Source organism: Pecten maximus, chromosome 1 (assembly GCF_902652985.1).
Source record: "Pecten maximus chromosome 1, xPecMax1.1, whole genome shotgun sequence".
Classification (NCBI taxonomy): Eukaryota; Metazoa; Mollusca; class Bivalvia; order Pectinida; family Pectinidae; genus Pecten; species Pecten maximus.
In genome coordinates this window covers 56,957,786-56,977,795 of record NC_047015.1, presented here as the reverse complement: position 1 = coordinate 56,977,795, position 20,010 = coordinate 56,957,786, and the positions used below count along the sequence as shown (strand labels likewise).

General features: G+C 36.5%; 3 protein-coding genes across 3 annotated transcripts; all 3 read left to right on the top strand.

Annotated features, from left to right (window-relative positions):
* Window positions 1–226: 226 nt before the first annotated feature.
* LOC117321493 (neuronal acetylcholine receptor subunit alpha-4-like) lies at window positions 227–5,988 on the top strand. Its single transcript, XM_033875913.1, has 3 exons — window positions 227–719; window positions 4,002–4,070; window positions 5,912–5,988. Exons 1-3 carry the CDS (start codon window positions 227–229, stop codon window positions 5,986–5,988), a joined length of 639 nt encoding a protein of 212 aa, XP_033731804.1.
* A 6,888-nt stretch (window positions 5,989–12,876) lies between these two features.
* On the top strand, window positions 12,877–14,226 carry LOC117321473. Its single transcript, XM_033875903.1, has one exon. The coding sequence runs from the start codon at window positions 12,877–12,879 to the stop codon at window positions 14,224–14,226; it is 1,350 nt and encodes a 449-aa protein (XP_033731794.1).
* Window positions 14,227–16,424: 2,198 nt separating this feature from the next.
* On the top strand, window positions 16,425–19,862 carry LOC117339012. Its single transcript, XM_033900380.1, has 2 exons — window positions 16,425–16,613; window positions 16,820–19,862. The coding sequence occupies exon 2, from the start codon at window positions 16,831–16,833 to the stop codon at window positions 18,430–18,432; it is 1,602 nt and encodes a 533-aa protein (XP_033756271.1). The 5' UTR covers window positions 16,425–16,613; window positions 16,820–16,830; the 3' UTR covers window positions 18,433–19,862.
* The last annotated feature ends 148 nt before the right edge of the window (window positions 19,863–20,010 follow it).

Here is a 20,010-nt window from a genome sequence, read left to right as displayed (position 1 = left end):
GATAGCTTATAGTTCCATAACAGAGATTCTCGCCATTGTTGTCATTCTTCATATCAAATGGACGGACGAGATTCTCACATGGACACCAGCAACATACGGGGGATTGACCTACTTAAAAGTAGGACAGTCTAAAATCTGGCTTCCGGAACTTTACAATATAAAACTGACAGAAAAATTTGAGCCAATCAGTGAGGAACACTACAAAGCGCACGTGACTTTCGAAGGCATGGTTTCCTGGAAACCAGGTGGTCTTCTGAAGGTGAAATGTGACCCGGATGTGTCGAACTTTCCTTTTGACGAACAGTCGTGTACGGTTGTTTTGACCCCATGGGGCTATGACAAGTCAAAGGTCATTCTACACTCCTCATCAAGTGGCATGGATAAAAGTTATTTCGAGAAAAACGGAGAATGGACAGTGACGGATACATCTGTTAGTTCTGATACTGTTTCAGCCCAGAGTGTTTTAAAATTCGACATAACGATCAAACGGAAGTCGACATTTCACGGATTAAATACAATCGCACCTATGGTGATTTTATTGGTTCTCAATCCCCTTGTGTTTATTTTACCTCCACAGTCAGAAGAGCGCATCAACTTCAGCGTGACGCTTTTGTTGTCGTACGTTGTGTTACTGACTGTACTTACAGGGGTTTTACCCACGAATTCTAAGCCAATGGCGGCCATCAACTACACCATGATAACGACATTATGTTTAAGCAGTATCTGTGTTTTGCTGACCATTTTTCAACTTCATCTTTATCACAAAAGTAACGAATTTCCGGTCCCGCGAAATCTCGTGTGATTCGTGACATTTTGCCGAACTGCATGTAAACGTAAGACAAAAGAAACTGATGTCCAGGTGACTGACACAGAAACTGATGACGTCATCATAAAGTGGAAGGATGTGGCTATTATTCTTGACCGGATATACGTAATACTTCTTGACCGGATATACGTAATACTAGGTTACATTGGAATAGTTATCTTTATCGTCACAGTTCTCATTTACATAGCGGCATCGTCATAGTCTCATCTATCCTTGCGATCAATAAATAAATAAATATAGATAAGTAAATAAAAATAAATAAAAATAAATGAATAAGTATTGATATTATTTTTTTATATTGAAGTATTTCCCATGTGTGTTATTTGTAGCAATCTTAGAGATGACCCATGAGGTATGTAAAAAAAATCAAAAGGTTCCATGGGCCTGAACTATGGCCTACTTAGTGTTGCACAATACCTGTAACACAGTGCTCCCTTTTTTTATCCAAAAAACTTTCAAAACAATGCCAATAGCCGTAAGATTATCTTATATTCTCAAGAGTATGATGTTTTAAAAATTGGGATCCCAAATTCATAGCTAAATGTTGCACAATAAATATGTAACACAATTTTTTAAGACGAAAGTGTTCAAACTTTGAGGATTACAATACAAAAAAATCAAATATAATTTTTATATAACCAACTTTGATGTAGGTAAAAGAAAAAAGTGAGTCGTCTCAAACAATTGATTCTAGTAAATTTGATATATTTTTTTAGTAGCAGATTATTTTAACGAGGTGAACGTTTTAGCAAATCAAAAACAAACAAAAAATACAGCACACAATTGTTGTGTGACTTCTTCAGCTAAAGTAGATGCACAAGTTCCATTCGATAATTCGCTAAAAAAATTGAAGTAGGAAAATCGCCAAAATTTAAACTCTATAACACTAGATTTTACACTCGCTTTAAATAACCCGCTATGCGCTATTACACAATTACAATGTACAATGTTGATATTTCGTCTTTAGAGTATACACACAATGGGTAGTTCGTGTGACGTAGCATTGTTCTTAGTTAACTATTTTAAATGAAGTGGCAAACGCTAAAAATAAACATTTAAAAGGAAGGAAAAACGATAACTAGCAAAACATAAGTAAATGTACATATCTATATATACAATACAATAATCAGCCTGAAAAAGCCTGAGAGGGCAGAAAGGGCTTGCGGCAAAGTCTTGTTTTTTGTTATTTTTTTATACATTCACCATCGCAAGGACAGATTTCTTTTTATTACATTTTTACCAGTGAAATATCAAAAATTATTCATTCTATAAAAGTGATATTCACTTTTTGAAAAATATAAATATCACTTTTGCTGATTTGACCAATTAAATTAATGATTAGAAACAATACCAAAATCATTGACCAATCAGAAAGCCCGACATATATGTCAGCACCTGGACAGGGGGAACTACTTTTTTTGTTTACAAATTATCGCTGTAGGACTAGTTAGCATACGTGGTAGGTTTTTCGTTGATAAAAAATGTAATAAACAGAATATCTAACAGTGTCTTCAGTAATACCAAATATATTTCACTCGTGTGGCTAATATTTTGATATTTTTCACTCGTGCTGTGCACTCGTGAAAAATATCAAAATATTAGCCCCACTCGTGAAATATATTTGGTATTACTGAAGACACTGTTAGATATCCTCTATTTCTTATATACAATACAATATATATATATAAATATATAGAATAAAGTTGAAATGTCCATGTGACGATAAATAATAATAAAATAAAAAGTCAAACACAGATCTGCTGTCTCCCTAGTACTTTCGCGGCTACATTCTGCCGCTCTTCAGGTAAGTTTAAGGTAAGTGAAATAATCCCCTGAAGAGCGACAGAATGTAACCGCGAAAGTACTAAGGAGACAGCAGATCTGTGTTTGACTTTTTATTTTATTATAAATATATATATATATTTTACATTGTACAAGACTTTTCAAACTGTTCAATAAAAATGAAGATGCACAATGATTGTTTATTCTTCTTCTTCTTCTTCTTCTTCTAAATTGATTTTTATAAATAATGGATATATTGGATATCTTCGATACAATACTTACAAATAGATAAACTGACTTTATTAATTAAGTTATTGTGTCTGTTTTCTGGTTTCCTTTGAAACTCATAATTATTCCTTTTTCGAAAAATTGAAAATTGAAAATTTTCAAGGCTTGAATTATAAATAACGCACCACACTAACCATACTAATGAACTTTGAGAAGTGAGAGCCAAATGTGGACCAGAAAATATAAATTACAATTGACTCGGTATAATTCTGAATTAGAGTCGCTTTATCACTAGCCCTCCACCTGTCGGTTGCGAGTTCGAAAACCTACGTGGGGCAGTTGCCATGTACTGACCGTAGGCCGGTGTTTTTTCTCCGGGTACTCCGGCTTTCCTCCACCTCTAAAACTGGCACGTCCTTTAATGATCCTGGCTGTTAATAGGACGTTAAGCAAAATAAACCAAACCAAGAATTAGAGTTCCTTGCCTTTATATAGACGAAAGAAACGTTCCTCTCATCGATAACATATTTTCTCTAATCGTTCACAGAATTGTCTCCAATTTCCTTTTTTTTTTTATTTCTACACCACCCCTGACACCGAAATGGCAGCTCCGGCTGAATGCTCACCTTGGAACTTAGAAGACATTGGCCGACTCCTAAAGGCCTAGTACTTAAATGATGCATCACAGTAAAAGAGCAATTCTTTTCATTTTCAATCAATTCGATGTGAAATGTAATTAATTTGGTATAACAACATTTTTATGGCAGATTTAATCATGGTTCTGTTGAAGACTTTATTTATGTCGGGTGGTCACGAAAATGTATACCGGAGAAAAAGTCTGACAATAAACAAGTATTCGCTTCTAATAAACCCAGCACTCTCAGAACGACACACGACAAAAATAGAACTTGTTTATGTGAGATTATAGGGAGAGTTTGCTAGGTTATTTTAATTTCTGTTTAATAATGCATAGACATATTTCCTGGTAGGTTTTAAACCCCGTGTATAATTTTATAAGATGAAAGAAGTTGGAAATACGAAACGGCCTTAAACTCCCATATTGAAACGTGCAATGGGATTTATATCTGCCGTTTTAATGAAATAATCAGACTCACACGCAAGCATCCCTTAGTCTGAGCTTTGAATATTTTATGCTTTATTCCAGCCCGATCCTTCCTTGATGGAGTTCCGGAGTCGGCATCTGTTCCGTCGGACAGTGTTTACAAGGAGCGAAGTAAATAGAAAAGTCTTGGAATGACACACACGGAATACTGTGATATTATTTATAGTCACGTGATGGTTTATTGGTGTTAGATATGTATTTAAAGACAGGAATCGTATGCAGATAATACTCATTTACTGATAATTCCAGACGGATAAACGTCCGTTGATTTTCTTCTTGATTACAAAACCCTCTTGAAACGCTGTCGTCCATTTTGCTGGTGGTGTAACACAAGGGACAACTTTGTCGAAATAAGGAACTTGGATGGGATATTTGGAATACTACCGAAAGGGAAGCTTTGAAGTAGAGACGTCAATTTTGGTGAACTGTTCATTTCAAATGTGCTTTAAATAGATATGATTTAGTGAAATAGTGTCATCCATTTTACCGGAACTATTGGTTGCATGTGTACAACTCTGAACGGAAAGCTGACTAGTACTTTCGCGGCTACATTCTGCCGCTCTTCAGGTAAATTTAAGGTAAGGGAAATAATCCCCCGAAGAGCGGCAGAATGTAGCCGCGAAAGTACTAGGGAGACAGCAGATCTGTGTTTGGCTTTTTATTTTATTATAAATATATATATATATCTTACATTGTACAAGACTTTTCAAACTGTTCAATAAAAATGAAAATGAACAATGATTGTTTCTTCTTTTTCTTCTTCTTCTTCTTCTTCTAAATTGATTTTTATAAATAATGGATATATTGGATATTTTCGATACAATGCTTAAAAATAGATAAACTGACTTTATTAATGAAGTTATTGTGTCTGTTTTCTGGTTTCCTTTTTTCTCTTTGGAACTCATAATTATTCTTTTTTCGAAAAATTGAAAATTGAAAATTTTCAAGGCTTGAATTATAAATAACGCACCACACTAACCATACTAATGAACTTTAAGAAGTGAGAGCCAAATGTTGACCAGAAAATATAAATTACAATTGACTCGGTATAATTCTGAATTAGAGTCGCTTTATCACTAGCCCTCCACCTGTCGGTTGCGAGTTCGAAAACCTACGTGGGGCAGTTGCCATGTACTGGCCGTAGGCCGGTGTTTTTTCTCCGGGTACTCCGGCTTTCCTCCACCTCTAAAATTGGCACGTCCTTTAATGACCCTGGCTGTTAATAGGACGTTAAACAAAAACAAACTAAACCAAGAATTAGAGTTCCTTGCCTTTTTATACACGAAAGAAACGTTCCTCTCATCGATAACATATTTTCTCTAATCGTTCACAGAATTGTCTCCAATTTCCTTTTTTTTTTATTTCTACACCACCCCTGACACCGAAATGGCAGCTCCGGCTGAATGCTCACCTTGGAACTGAGAAAGACATTGGCCGACTCCTAAAGGCCTAGTACTTAAATGATGCATCACAGTAAAAGAGCAATTCTTTTCATTTTCAATCAATTCGATGAGAAATGTAATTAATTTGGTATAACAACATTTTTATGGCAGATTTAATCATGGTTCTGTTGAAGACTTTATTTATGTCGGGTGGTCACGAAAATGTATACCGGAGAAAAAGTCTGACAATAAACAAGTATTCGCTTCTAATAAACCCAGCACTCTCAGAACGACACACGACAAAAATAGAACTTGTTTATGTGAGATTATAGGGAGAGTTTGCTAGGTTATTTTAATTTCTGTTTAATAATGCATAGACATATTTCCTGGTAGGTTTTAAACCCCGTGTATAATTTTATAAGATGAAAGAAGATTGGAAATACGAAACTGCCTTAAACTTCCATATTGAAACGTGCAATGGGATTTATATCTGCCGTTTTAATGAAATAATCAGACTCACACGCAAGCATCCCTTAGTCTGAGCTTTGAATATTTTATGCTTTATTCCAGCCCGATCCTTCCTTGATGGAGTTCCGGAGTCGGCATCTGTTCCGTCGGACAGTGTTTACAAGGAGCGAAGTAAATAGAAAAGTCTTGGAATGACACACACGGAATACTGTGATATTATTTATAGTCACGTGATGGTTTATTGGTGTTAGATATGTATTTAAAGACAGGAATCGTATGCAGATAATCCTCATTTACTGGAAATTCCAGACGGATAAACGTCCGTTGATTTTCTTCTTGATTACAAAACCCTCTTGAAACGCTGTCGTCCATTTTGCTGGTGGTGTAACACAAGGGACAACTTTGTCGAAATAAGGAACTTGAATGGGATATTTGGAATACTACCGAAAAGGAAGCTTTGAAGAAGAGACGTCAATTTTGGTGAAATGTTCATTTCAAATGTGCTTTAAATACATATGATTTAGTGAAATAGTGTCATCCATTTTACCGGAACTATTGGTTGCATGTGTACAACTCTGAACGGAAAGCTGACTCAGTTTCCCGGAAGCACATAACCGAAATTCAAACCGGGTAAGTGACCTAAATTTCAAGATTGTTGAAATTTAACCAGTGCTTGTTGACCAGTCGTGTCTGTCTAAACATGGATGTGTTCATGAGATCACGGGCACCGTCCTCTCTCAACAGAAACATCGCATCAGGTATCGGTAAACCTCTTCATCGAAACGCGAGTCAAAAAAGTATGTTTCGTTCAACAGTCACTCCCTTATTTGGACATCGAATGTTCAGGTTCAATTCAACACAACGCATGGCATGGAAAGCCATGGTGTCCAAAGATATGGTAAAGAGATCGGAGAGTGGTCCGTTAGACGATTGGTCTCATCGCCCTTCTCATCTGCCTCCTCTTCTACTCCCTCCAGTTTATTGCGTGAAGGCACTCCCTTTACGACAACAGCGACGAGAGCGCGTGATCCCCCCAAACAGAAATGTTCCAATCACGGAGGCCGAATGGCGAGAACTAAAACAGTGTCGGTATCTGCGTCCCGGACTTCCGAAATTCTCAACGGAGGTAGTCTAAATCGGCTTGTAATGGATACGAATTAAAGTGCAGGTCTTGAAATGGATACGAATTTCAACTGCAGGTCTTGAAATGGATACGAATTTAACTGCAGGTCTTGAAATGGATACGAATTAAACTGCAGGGTCTTGAAATGGATACGAATTTAATCGCAGGTCTTGAAATGACTGTTTTGTTGCTGATCTTGAAATGGATATGAATTTTATTGTGGAGCTTGAAATTGGTATGCATTTAATCTCAGACCTTGAAATTGATTATTAATTCTATATTTATTTAGGATCTTGAAAGGGATAGAATATATAAGATTATATGAATTTCATAGCAGACCTTAAAATGGATATGGGATTCATCGCATATATTAAAAATGGACATGAATTGTCGAGCTGCAAGTAAACTTCAAAAACACATTACAAGTGAGTAATATAGTGTCTGGTGAATATATGTGTGTAATTATTTGCAATTTTGAAATTTTAAATGATAATGAAAAAATACTACTTTGTAAGATCATAAATGTGGAAACTTGCAGTTGGAATGTCCTTATTGTGATATCCATGAAATAGATGGCGAATTTCTTTAGTTGTTACGATTTTCATTTTTGACTATCAAAAGAGAATTATTTTCAGAAAAATATTATTATACACGGCCAAATATTTTTTTTTTTTTATTTTCAGAGCTAATGAATAATACTTTTATCAAAATTTTACGTAATCTATGCAAGTTTATAAAAGTTTTGTTTATAAAAGTCTTAGCATTTGTTCTCCGGATTGATACACTGCATATAAGTTGGATGTTGTATAATGTGTTTCTCTGTACATCATATTTTTGAAAAGATAATTCAATAAATAAAGTTAAACAATTGTCGTTTTTGACTGACTTCATCAGACGTTCTCTAGACATCATATACAATCTGTTTTTGTCGGGGAGTTAATCATAGTTCTTGGGGCCGCGGTAGCCGAGTGGTTAAGGTGTCCTGACACTTTACCACTAGCCCTCCACCTCTGGGTTGCGAGTTTGAAAACCTACGTGCGGCAGTTGCCAGGTACTGACCGTAGGCCGGTGGTTTTTCTCTGGGTACTCCGGCTTTCCTCCATCTCCATAACCTAGCTGGCACGTCCTTAAATGACCCTGGCTGTTAATAGGATGTTTAACAAAATAAACCAAAACGGGAGATACCCATTGTCCTGGTCAGTTTCCATTCACGTTTTTCGGATATTAACCAGTTATCTGCTTGTCTTATCCCCAATATCTTTACTTCTAATCTAATTAGTTTCTCAAATACGCATCTCCGGAAAATTTCCGGTTAAAATTAATTTCAGATTAGCTAGATTTTTAGTGTAATGAATATTTCTTGCTCTCAGCCATGGGAAAATGAAGTTTTTTTTAGTTTTGAAATCTTTTTTATTCATCCTTTTACATATAGTATACATACAGGTACATTATATTACATGGTATAATAATACAGACATATCATTACAGCAGTAAGATGTACAATACGTATTAAGTGATGAATAGAAAAAAAAGGATTGGTTGTTTTTTTTTGGAATACAGAGACAAACAAACAAACAACCTTCCACTCACGCTTTCTCTCATTTTAATATATTGTGTTTAAAGGTATAGAAAAAAAAGAAAAACTTTTGACTTACTTTTAAGTACATGTTATGATATGTGTGAAGAAGATCTGAAAAATTATTCACTTATATAGACCATTTTTTCACAAAACTATCATACTCCATGTTGTTTTTGTAAATTACCTCCACTGTTGTTAGATACAAATCTAGTTCTTTTATGAATCCATTAATACGGGGGAGACAATGGAAGAATGAAGTTGGCATTGCAATTTATCTGTCAATTAAAACATTTTAATATAAATGTCTTTTACAGTTTCGTTCATCTCCAAAGTCCAACGGTTACGTTCGCGACTATTTATCGGAGATACGTGAACGGAACACATGGAACTTTTATGATTAGTTCCTTGAAATACTAATTCCATGCAATCGTACAGTAATTAATGACTTATTCTTTCATGTATTGTTTTAAAATCGCTTTATCTGTAATTCTATGATATATGTCTTCAATTTGTAACGTTAAAATTGGTACATTTGGTTTACCTCTAACCGAATAAAACAAATATGCAAACTTTTAAACATTTATTTCAATGGAACGCTGGATTTTCAAGGAGTTTAATAAGATATAAAAATTAAAAACTTTCGTCTAAAATGTTAAATGATATTTGTTTATCTAAGTTTTAAAAAGGAATTGAGATGTCGGTAATGTGGATAAACTACGTATCTATTTCCTGGGTTTATCGCCCCGTGAACAGACAGGGTCATTTTGAGGCGAGTCTCATTGTAGTAGTTGGTGACTACCTCACTGAACAACATACGGGAGGACCGTCGCATGCCATCCAGAGAAATTAGGGTAAAGCATCTTGCCATATTAACAACCGCGACAGCAAAGACTGGCCCGTTTCTCAGCTTCCCGAGAAACACAAACCGATATGGGTAGGGAATCGAACCACGCACCTCGGATCTTCACGATGAGTTACATTGACAGTGCTCTGGTATCGGATACAGATTTTAGGATTTCCTTATTCAGTTAAAAAACGGACTTTATAAGAATAAGAAATAAAAATAAAATAAAACATCTCCAGCATCAAATTTTAAGAAATTTATACACGAAATCGTACTGAAGCATGGAACTAGATAATAAATTGATTCATCAATGTACAGGCCTAAACTCTGAATAAACAGCGAACATAGTAAATTAACAGATTAAAGATTCAGTGTTGATACTGTACATGCATGTACGTTCGCATGATCCTTCTCTTTTATCGCGAACACTACTAAGATATCATATACCGCGAAACTGACGATTTTCATAATGAATTATTTATCACGTTTGTGAAATCAGATAATCCCTATGATATTTACAAGTTATTTTGGTTATATTCCTACTATATATAGATTCACACATAAACCCAAAATATAGAACAGGTATTGTCTCCAAAATGGTTATCCGGATAAAGCAGTCTTTCGGACTAGCGGAACCGGGTCTAACCACATAACACTTTTACGAACTTTAGGTAATTTGCTATGTACAGATCATGAACTGTTGTGTCTAAGTATATTACCACGCGACGGTTAACTTACCTGTTGACCTCAGAGGGTGTTAAATATTTTATTGGAAAATCCTTTTGATTCCGTTCCGTAAAAACTCCAATCACGATGTTACGTATAGACTTTGAAGATTTGTACAGAAATTGGAATATACACAATTTTCGATTTTGTGGAATTTTTAATTGATTATATGTAGACAATTTTTATGTAGGATGTGTCCGGAGATATACAAATCAAATAGTTTTAACAAATATTTGCCAAGATCTATTTCTTGGTATATTGCCGCTTGCAAGGATGGAAATGACCTCTGGGTTGAAATTGATAAGATGCAAATTAATTTGTAATTTAAACGAACGATAGCCTGTGGTATTCTCATGGATTGTTTTATTTGAACATATTTTATAGTTTAGACACAATTTGATTTGGCACACGTTTTTACCAACTTATAAAAGCCCTCTCCACAAAAATATATTACAAATATTGTTATATACTACAAATTAGGGTTCATAAACGATGTACACAATATATACACTTAATTAATCAAAACTAATTAAAAACTAATGCGTGGCACAGTCTAGCTACACATTCAATATACATCACTTATCCATTCCTTATATCCATTATCGAGTCACTCCTGAACTTTATAGGTATCTTATTCATATGCCATACATTAGAGGTTTATTATAAACTGTAAATGATATGCATAATATATGATTTGATTCTTTGTCGTTGTTATTGTTTTGTTTTGTTTTGTTGTTTTTTATGTTTGTTTTTTGTTTTGTTTTTTATTATTTTTTTTTTTTTTTATTTTTATTATTTTTTTGGGCGGAGGGGGGGGGGGGGGTTCGATTTAGTTTTAGCATGTGTACGTAATAAACTATCATACATGACTTTCATTTCGTTATTATGTTCGTGTGCTTACTTGTAATCCTCTCGAACTTACAAGTTTATCAGATACATTTCATGTTACTCCGGATACCCGTACCTCTCTTATATACATGTACATTGCGTTGTAAGATAACAAAATCCATTTAAGACGCGAATTCGACTGTATAGAGCACGACTTTCAGTTGATCAGAGCGAAAATATTGCCTAATACCTTATTTGGACTCTAGGTATATGACTTACAGCAAATGACTTTGCATTCACTTTAGATAACACGAGTTACCCCGCTTGTATAAAATACAAAAGACATAGACTTTGGGAGCTTGGGCAATTGTGTGTACAATACATGCATATAAATATATGGACATACAACTTTGGATTGTAACTGATAATGTTTAAAATGACCCCCATTGTTCCTTGTCAGAGTTAAATGTGAGCGATGGGTAATTTTACTCCGCATACGGTTTAGTGTCAAGCTATCTACATATGTAACATACCTGTAGATAATTATAGTAAGGAGATCACGCAGGTCAAGTTACAAAGTGTGTTTGTTAAAGCGTTGTAGCCTAATTCACCAGTACAAGTTTTTAACACAGGCGCTTGCATAGAAAATGTTATTTTCATTTTTTTTTTTTGACAGTGGTATGTGTAATCTGTTAAGCTATACACATACCACTGTCAAAAAAAAAATGAAAATAACATTTTCTATGCAAGCGCCTGTGGTTTTTAATGCTCCCATATCACGCCTTATTCAGACTGGTTGTGTGACAACTCTGTCACACCCGTATGACTTTATATGTTAAATATCGTATAACGTACTTGGTCTTACTAAGGGGGTGGTTATATATAGACGTAAGAGATCATTAAATCTCGTCTTCTTAGATTAAACTCACTTAACATCAACTGTCCGTTACCCAGTGAGCATATATGGTCAGTGGTCTCTTGAAAAGAAAACTTAACTGAACTTAAGATTTAATTATCCCAAAAGCATGTTCTTGTACTCTAAGTCAAGTTGTCTGTATCAACAACCTGAACTCTACACCAAGTATTCACCATTTTCCTTTTCTTCTCCTTGCTTAAACTTTTGTTATTCATTGTTAATATATGGTCTTATATGCCAATGATATGTTGTCCATCCTCAATATATTTGCTGTTTATGATAAGGTGATAGATTTACATAAGTGTCTGAGACACTTGTTTCTATTTCCTATTCTGTACATCCAATTTTGTAACTATACATGTTTTGAAATGCCTGAATAAAAGAAAGTTTAAACCAACTGAACTTAATTTAACTTAACCATCGTGATGATATCTATAAATAGTCAGTAATTCATATTACCACGGCTGATACATGTGTATGTAAGCCGACGGTAGTTGATAAAAGCATCTTAAACAGTGCATGACGAGCGATATAACACCCTGTTCTTAATGTCCCGCTCTCTCGGCATTTTAACTTCCTTTTTTAATCTACGGCAACCATGTTGATCCAGTTTTAAGGTCGTTTGTTTATCTGTGGAGCCGGGTTCAGGTCATAACATCTATCACTATGACCAGGAATTATTTATATCATCCACGACCTCTCTTAGAATGGATGTACCTGATGTTTGTCTAGGACGATTATACTGGACAGGATTGTGCTGCGATGTGACTGTCATGTTCTGACTGAATGGGTGTGACTGTAGCCTGGACACTGCCTCATTCCTGATACAGAGTGCCTCGGTGACAAAAAACTGTTATAACTTGACTGTCACATTGTAGAAGGTGGGTGATTCTTTTCGGCCTATAGTGAAGGCATTGTCTCATTTGCTGGCGAATTTTCTCGTCTATCGGTTTAAATCGGTATCATAGAGAGAATTAATAGCCCAACACACTCTTAAGTCCGATTTAGATTGGAAATATTGATAACCATTCGCAACTGATGTTTCTGCAAAATGGCGGCGAATTTTATGAGCAAAGGTCAGGTCCCTTCCCGTGTCAAAGGTCAGGCAGTGTGTATTCATCACAAGGGGAGACAACTTGAGCTGTTCTGTGAGGAATGTAGCGAACTCGCATGTACACAATGTTTGTCCAGCGTGCACAGGAGCCATTCAATATGTGAGCTACGTGATATCATGTCACAGAAGAAACAAGAAATAAAATACTTTATAGACCAAGGAGAAAATGTTGACCTTGTGCAAGCCGGTAAATACATCGCTTCCATTCAACAAGATATCGATGACAACGCTAGCACATTTGAAAAGCTTTCAAAAGACCTGAAAATTCAAACACAACAATTAATAGAAGACCTTGAGCTACAAACATCGCAAACGCTGTCCCTCTACCGACAAATGGAGGAAGAAAACTCCAGGCTACTTCAAACATACAAACAGGACTTGGAAAGGTTCAACACTCAGCTTAAACAGCAGATAGATGAATGCAAGACGGTGCTTCAACGTGGCTCACACGTGGAGATATATGATACTGCTCGTGATATTCAGGGTGGTGATGTCTCATTTCCTGTAAAACCAACTTTGAGTACCGCCATCTTTCACCCACCTAGCAATCCTGGCGATCTGCAAGACGTCTGTGTGTATAGACCAACATCAGGAAAAGATGATGCCAATGTGAAAGCCTACCCAGATCGAGGAAAGTCAGTTGGACCACGTGATTACAGAGGTTCAAAGGATACACGACATCGCTTTCAGCCGCCGGAGAAAAACACGGCAATAGGACGAGGGTACGACTTCCTGCCTCAGATGACCAGAACAGTCGGCTCGTGGCAGGCTCCATGTCCCATCAGCGGTCTAAGTCTTACTACGGATGATCAAATCTGGACAAAATATAGTCACAGCTTAACTCTCCTGGACAGGGAAGGTAAAACTAATCAAATGATCCAACAAAACGACTTTGTTTTCATCAATGACATCAGTTTTTCATCTCAAACCGACACGTTATGGGTTTGTAACAGGTACAACGTCATGGAGCTTGTTTCAGGACGACTTTCACACAGGTTCAGCACAGCCAGAGAGCCAAAGTGTCTCTGTATCACCGCAAATATCAAAGTCATTGTGGGGATGACAGAACAAATCACCAAACTCACCGTAAGAGGTGAAGTCATTGCTTCAATATCTGAAGAATCCGGGAAACCTGTCGTACGTTCACCACAGAGGATTGCGGAGTGTCCGATCACCCAACACATCGCAATAGTTGACTGGGATTTAAAAAGTGACGGGGGCGATGGGAAAAAGCAAGGTTGTTGTCATGGACATAGGTCTGAAGAAACTTTTTACTTTCAATGGTAACCTTCCAAGTGAAAGTGCAACAGGCCATCCAGTTGAATTCGACCCATCCGATGTTGCCTATGATAATTGTGGCGATCTAGTCATAGGCGACTATACAAACTGTCGTATTCTACTAATAGATGGGCGTGGTGAGTTCCTCAGGGTTATCCATACGGATATAAGCTACACACGTGCTGTAGGTGTGGATAGAGACGGTGTCCTTTGGGCGGCGTTTAAAGGCGACAGTGTTAAACTGCTTCAGTATAGAGTGCAATAACTCTCTGACTCATATGTGATGTCACATTGTTTGTAATCGTCTAAGTATATGTGTTAAATAGTGTATGTAACTGTTGGAATTCACAAAAGAAAAAAAAATGAAAATGGAAATATCATGCCTAATAATCTTGAAAAGTATTTTAATTTTCAATTTTCTAAAACAAAATTAAACATGTAAACTTTGACATTTAAACAGAAACAATTCAATTTACTCAAATGAAAACATTTCCCGGTGATCGTGGATATGGTCATGTAATAAAGCGATCAAATGTTCATCTTCCGACCTGTTTTTCGTCTTTTATTACCCAGTACAATTGATAAGTCTAACACACCAGCAACTTACTCGAGTTTCTGCTGGCCGTTTCTGGTGTAGGGCCAGAGCTCGCTACTACAGAAATATATATAAATGTAAACTTGGAATTCTCCGACACCGTTTTGTGCCGCTAAGATTTTGGTGCAAATACAATAAAATCGGGTGTGACATAACACCTACCTTACATATATGGATAAATGAGATATTTATTTACCCCAAAACACCCATTCAATCCCATATTGGTGTTCTTTTCCGTCCTGTAGACCCTCGCTTTACGTTGGTCAAAATCTAACACTGTTGACCCGCCATTTTGTATGTGACCGTACAGCTAACCACCAGAACTGTAACGCAATGGACCGAAAAGACCAAATATCATTTATAGTGTTTTTCTTCTTACACAGTTTAAAACAAGAAAACTAAGCTTATTATCTCCCAAAACATTATATGTAATACATTACTTACAAAAGTACCCGGAGAAAACCAACGGCCTACGGTCAGTACTAGGCAACTGCCACACATGGGTTTCGATCTCGCAACCCTGAGTTGGAGGTCTAGTGATTAAGTGTCTGGACACCTTAAACCTTGCCTTTCATCAGCCCATAACTTCCAAATGAAAGCAGTTCAATGCTTCTATTTACATTTGACAACGATTTTTAAAGACTATATCCAGGAATTTTGCTCCGACGATGAATGAACAAATTATTATCGTCAAAGACGGAACAGCCTTTTCAACAGCCATCTTTCGTTATCGCCGACGTGACAATTATGACGACACTATAATAATGACGTCATAATAAAGATTTGGAAGTTATGGACTCGTAACCTTCAAGTGAGCTTGGTCAAGTTAAATAGTGGGTATGCAGTGTAAATATATAAGCATGGAAACACACTCTGTCCCTCTATTGGCCGACTTCTTTTTGTTTTTCATATTGAAGAGCTAATCAGAACATATAACAGAGATCTGGCAAATTCTTTCAAAATCAAAATATGTCATGCGGTACAAGGAAATGATAAAACATTTCGATCGAATATAATATGTAGAATTTGCATACAATAACACCACAAACTCTTCAACATCAATCACTTACCTCAATCTTTATTTAAAATGCAATCAACAGGGATAAAATGACAAACGAGCGGCCATCTTATTTCTTATTCAAATGAGTTGTTCCTGTTTGTTTAAATTTGAAACAATCGAAAAAGAAAACTTACAACAGACGTTTTTTTCTCTTAAGTTTGGTTTATCAGTTACTCTCAATATCTTTGGAATAATGGGAATATATTTATACATTCGCCCTTGTATTCAGTTGTGCACTCATTAAAAGAAAATAAGTGAAAAGTGCAGAAAATTTCAAACTTACATATAACAAATGAAATACTATTTGTTTAAATGACGTGTAAAGAATTTATGTGTGGACATATTGATCGGATAACGTTTAGAAATCTCATTTCGGTCGGTGTCTGTGTATGCGTTAGCCCATATACATCAGTGATGTGGTGATTTAAAGCGCAGCATGCAAATCATAGACAACCTGACAAAGAAGGCTCACACACCACTTGAATATATTTAATGGTCGATATCGTCTGGAAGGTAAATCTATAGCTGTAAACAACCAACCAGGAAGTAAAAAGAAGGGATATGAACAGCTCATTCCTTCATAATAATTTCATATTCAAGTTTTAAACCTGGGGCTTTATATGTGGTGACAAAGGAAAACAAAAGTGTGCAACTTCGAACGTTGCTGTCTGGCTAATTGCAATCCAGTAATTTCCTTGCCAGCGGAAGTGTGGACATTTGACATCAAACTGCACATACGTGGTGAGTATGGCTGTGTGTTTTACATGTTGTGATATGCAATTTGATTAAAATCATGATAATTATAGAACTAACGTTTGTTATTTGGCATTCTTTCCCCTACGTAAGTGTACAGTGTATATATACTTCATAAAACAAATTTGCTACATAGTTCGTAATTCTTCATTTTAGTTATATAGCTATATCTTTTGATCAATTAATATTTTCAGACTTTATCAGTATGGCCACCTCTCTGGACAAAGGTCAGGTCCCTTCACGTGCCAAAGGTCAGACAACATGTATTCACCACAAGGGGAGACAACTTGATTTGTTTTGTGAGGAATGTAGTGAGATAGCATGTACACAATGCTTGGCAACGGTGCACAAACGTCATTCGATGTGTGAGCTTCAAGAAATTATACCCCAAAAGAAAAAGGACATTACGGATTTCATAGACAAAATAGAAAATGTTGACCTTGTACAAACCACTCAATATATCTCATCCGTTGAATCTGATCTTAATGAAAACTCAAGCAGATTTGAACAACTTTCAATTCAGCTAAAGAATCAAACAAAGAAATTGAAAAAAGACCTGGATTTGCTAGCGTCAGAAACATTGTCCCTTTACCGACAAATGGAGGAGGATAACGCCCGGCTACTACAGACGTACAGACAGGACCTGGAGAGGTTCAACACCCAGCTAAAACAACAGATACAAGAATGCAAGTTAGTACTTCAACGTGGCTCCAACCTCGAGATTTACGATACAGCGCGTGGTGTTCACGATTCACATGTGACATTCCCGGTAAAGCCTGAATTGGGTACAGTAACCTTCTCCCCGAACAGAAATCCTATAACTCAATTGAAACTGGCAGTGGGAGAAATGTCCACTTCCGGTGAAAATGTACGTTCAACCTTACAAGGTCAGGATCGGCCATTAGGAACACCAACAGACAAAGGAACGCGTTCTAAAAGGCGACAACCAAGACTTACAAGGAGAAAACTGCCAACAGAACAAAAGGACTTATGCACATTATGGCCAAAGACGAAATTGATCGACGAATTTCAGAGTCCGTGCAAAGTTGGTTCGTTATGTTCGAATGATAATGGTCAGTTATGGACAAAGTATGGCAAAGCGTTGACTCTCCTTGATGCAGACGGCACCGTAATCCAACGTGTTGACCACAGCTCTTGGATAAATGCAATTAGTTTGTCACCCAAAACAAACGCGCTCTGGATCTGTGACGATGACAACATTTTTCAGTTTGAATCGGGGAAATTAAAGCGCAGATTTAGCGTTGATGACGATCCTTTGTGTATTTGCATTACATCTAGCAATGAAGTCATTGTCGGGATGACTTGTCGCATAGCAAAATTTACCACGAAAGGAGCAGCCATGGTCACTACGGCGTCTTCTAGAGGTGAAGAACCTTTGGTGCGTTCACCATACAAGATCTCGGAGTGTCGCGTCACCCAGGACATCGGTGTGATTGAGAGGAATTCTGAGAGAGATGGCGGTAATGGAAATCAACAAGTGGTTGTCTTTGACACAGATCTTCATAAACAGTTTGTTTACAATGGCGACATTGCCAGTGGAAATGCCACACAAAAGCGGAAACCGTTTGACCCATGCGACTTAGCGTATGATGTTGCTGGGAATCTTGTGGTTGGGGACTGTGCCAACTGCCACATTCTACTGTTAAGTGGGTGTGGCGATTTTCTCAGGGTCATACATACAGACAAGCTCAACACGTGGGCTGTCGGTTTGGATAAGGATGATGACCTGTGGGCTGTGTTTGGAGGTACAAATATCAAACATCTGAAATATAAAAGAACAAAGTAATTCTGGAACTTTGATGATCATCAGATTATTTACTCTTATCGTTTGTGTGGGGATTTCAGTTTACAAGGACGTGTGTTCTATATCATACAGTACAGTTTGTGTGGTGATTTCAGTTTACAAGGACGTGTGTGATCTGCATTATACTGTACAGTTTGTGTGGGGATTTCAGTTTACAAGGACGTGTGTGATCTGCATTATACTGTACAGTTTGTGTGGGGATTTCAGTTTACAAGGACGTGTGTGATCTGCATTATACAGTACAGTTTGTGTGGGGATTTCAGTTTACAAGGACGTGTGTGATCTGCATTATACAGTACAGTTTGTGTGGGGATTTCAGTTTACAAGGACGTGTGTGATCTACATTATACAGTACAGTTTGTGTGGGGATTTCAGTTTACAAGGACGTGTGTGATCTACATTATACAGTACAGTTTGTGTGGGGATTTCAGTTTACAAGGACGTGTGTGATCTGCATTATACAGTACAGTTTGTGTGGGGATTTCAGTTTACAAGGACGTGTGTGATCTGCATTATACAGTTCAGTTTATGTGGGGATTTTAGTTTACAAGGACGTTAGTGGTCTTCATCATACAGTACAGTTTGTATAGGGATTTTAATTAACAAGGACATCATACAGTACAGTTTGTGTGGGGATTTCAGTTTAATCAATATGAAAACTGACCAGTATTCTATATGAAGCTGTTAAACTTTGACAAGCCAGTAATTCAAGGTGACACAGACTTCAATATGCCGACCATTTACCTGTAACTCGATCGACATTTGTATTACAAATTGGATCTTCGGTGTCATCGCTATGTTACTTTGGTGTTTCGTCACGTGACACTGAAATTGTTTAAGCCAATAACACAATCAGCGTGTATTTCCCCTGAACCAAGTCCCGGTGGAAAATGTGTTTCCTAGGTTTGTAGCGGTTTTCCTGAGTAATTAATATATGAAATGGGTACTCTCTATATACAAGAATAAAGATATAAGGTATTTAGATTTGAAAATTTGAAAAAATATACACTTCTACTGAAAATAGAATGACGTAGGATTCGTGGTGTAAAAAGCGGGAATCCCCAAGGTGGGGGTTCCCCAGTGTAATGAAAATGTCAGGGTTACTGTCTTTCGAGTACATATGCCATTCAACCTATACTATAACAACATTCATCAGATAGAAAAAAAAACTCAAACTTTAATTTGATATAAATGTCACGTCATTTGAATTTCAAACGAGTGAATGAAGGGATGGAGTCACTAGTAGAAATATATAGTAAGTTATTTATTTAGTTGTGTGAGTCTTTGTACGGCTTCCTTACAATAATGTATAGATAGGGAGGATAATGTATATATATTTTCATATTTTACGATTTAAATGTTTGATTAAATGATCGTCAAACTAAGGCTAACTAAAAGAATAAAAGTTATCTCAGAAATTTGAATTTGATTTGTATATTTTTTTTATCAAATGTCCAAATAGTGCTGCAAATATTGCAATAAATTCTCTATTCAATTCATTCTTTGAAATCATCTTGGCTCATATCCCTTTCCTCTCACATATTGACAACCCATGTGATC

Excerpts from the sequence above, each read along its gene's own strand:
- LOC117321493 (XM_033875913.1), top strand. The coding sequence starts at position 227 with ATGGTTTCCTGGAAACCAGGTGGTCTTCTGAAGGTGAAATGTGACCCG. Across the intron at positions 720-4,001 it reads AACGACATTATGTTTAAGCA|CCCGATCCTTCCTTGATGGA; the intron begins GTATCTGTGTTT and ends GCTTTATTCCAG. Across the intron at positions 4,071-5,911 it reads CAGTGTTTACAAGGAGCGAA|CCCGATCCTTCCTTGATGGA; the intron begins GTAAATAGAAAA and ends GCTTTATTCCAG.
- LOC117321473 (XM_033875903.1), top strand. The coding sequence starts at position 12,877 with ATGGCGGCGAATTTTATGAGCAAAGGTCAGGTCCCTTCCCGTGTCAAA.
- LOC117339012 (XM_033900380.1), top strand. The coding sequence starts at position 16,831 with ATGGCCACCTCTCTGGACAAAGGTCAGGTCCCTTCACGTGCCAAAGGT.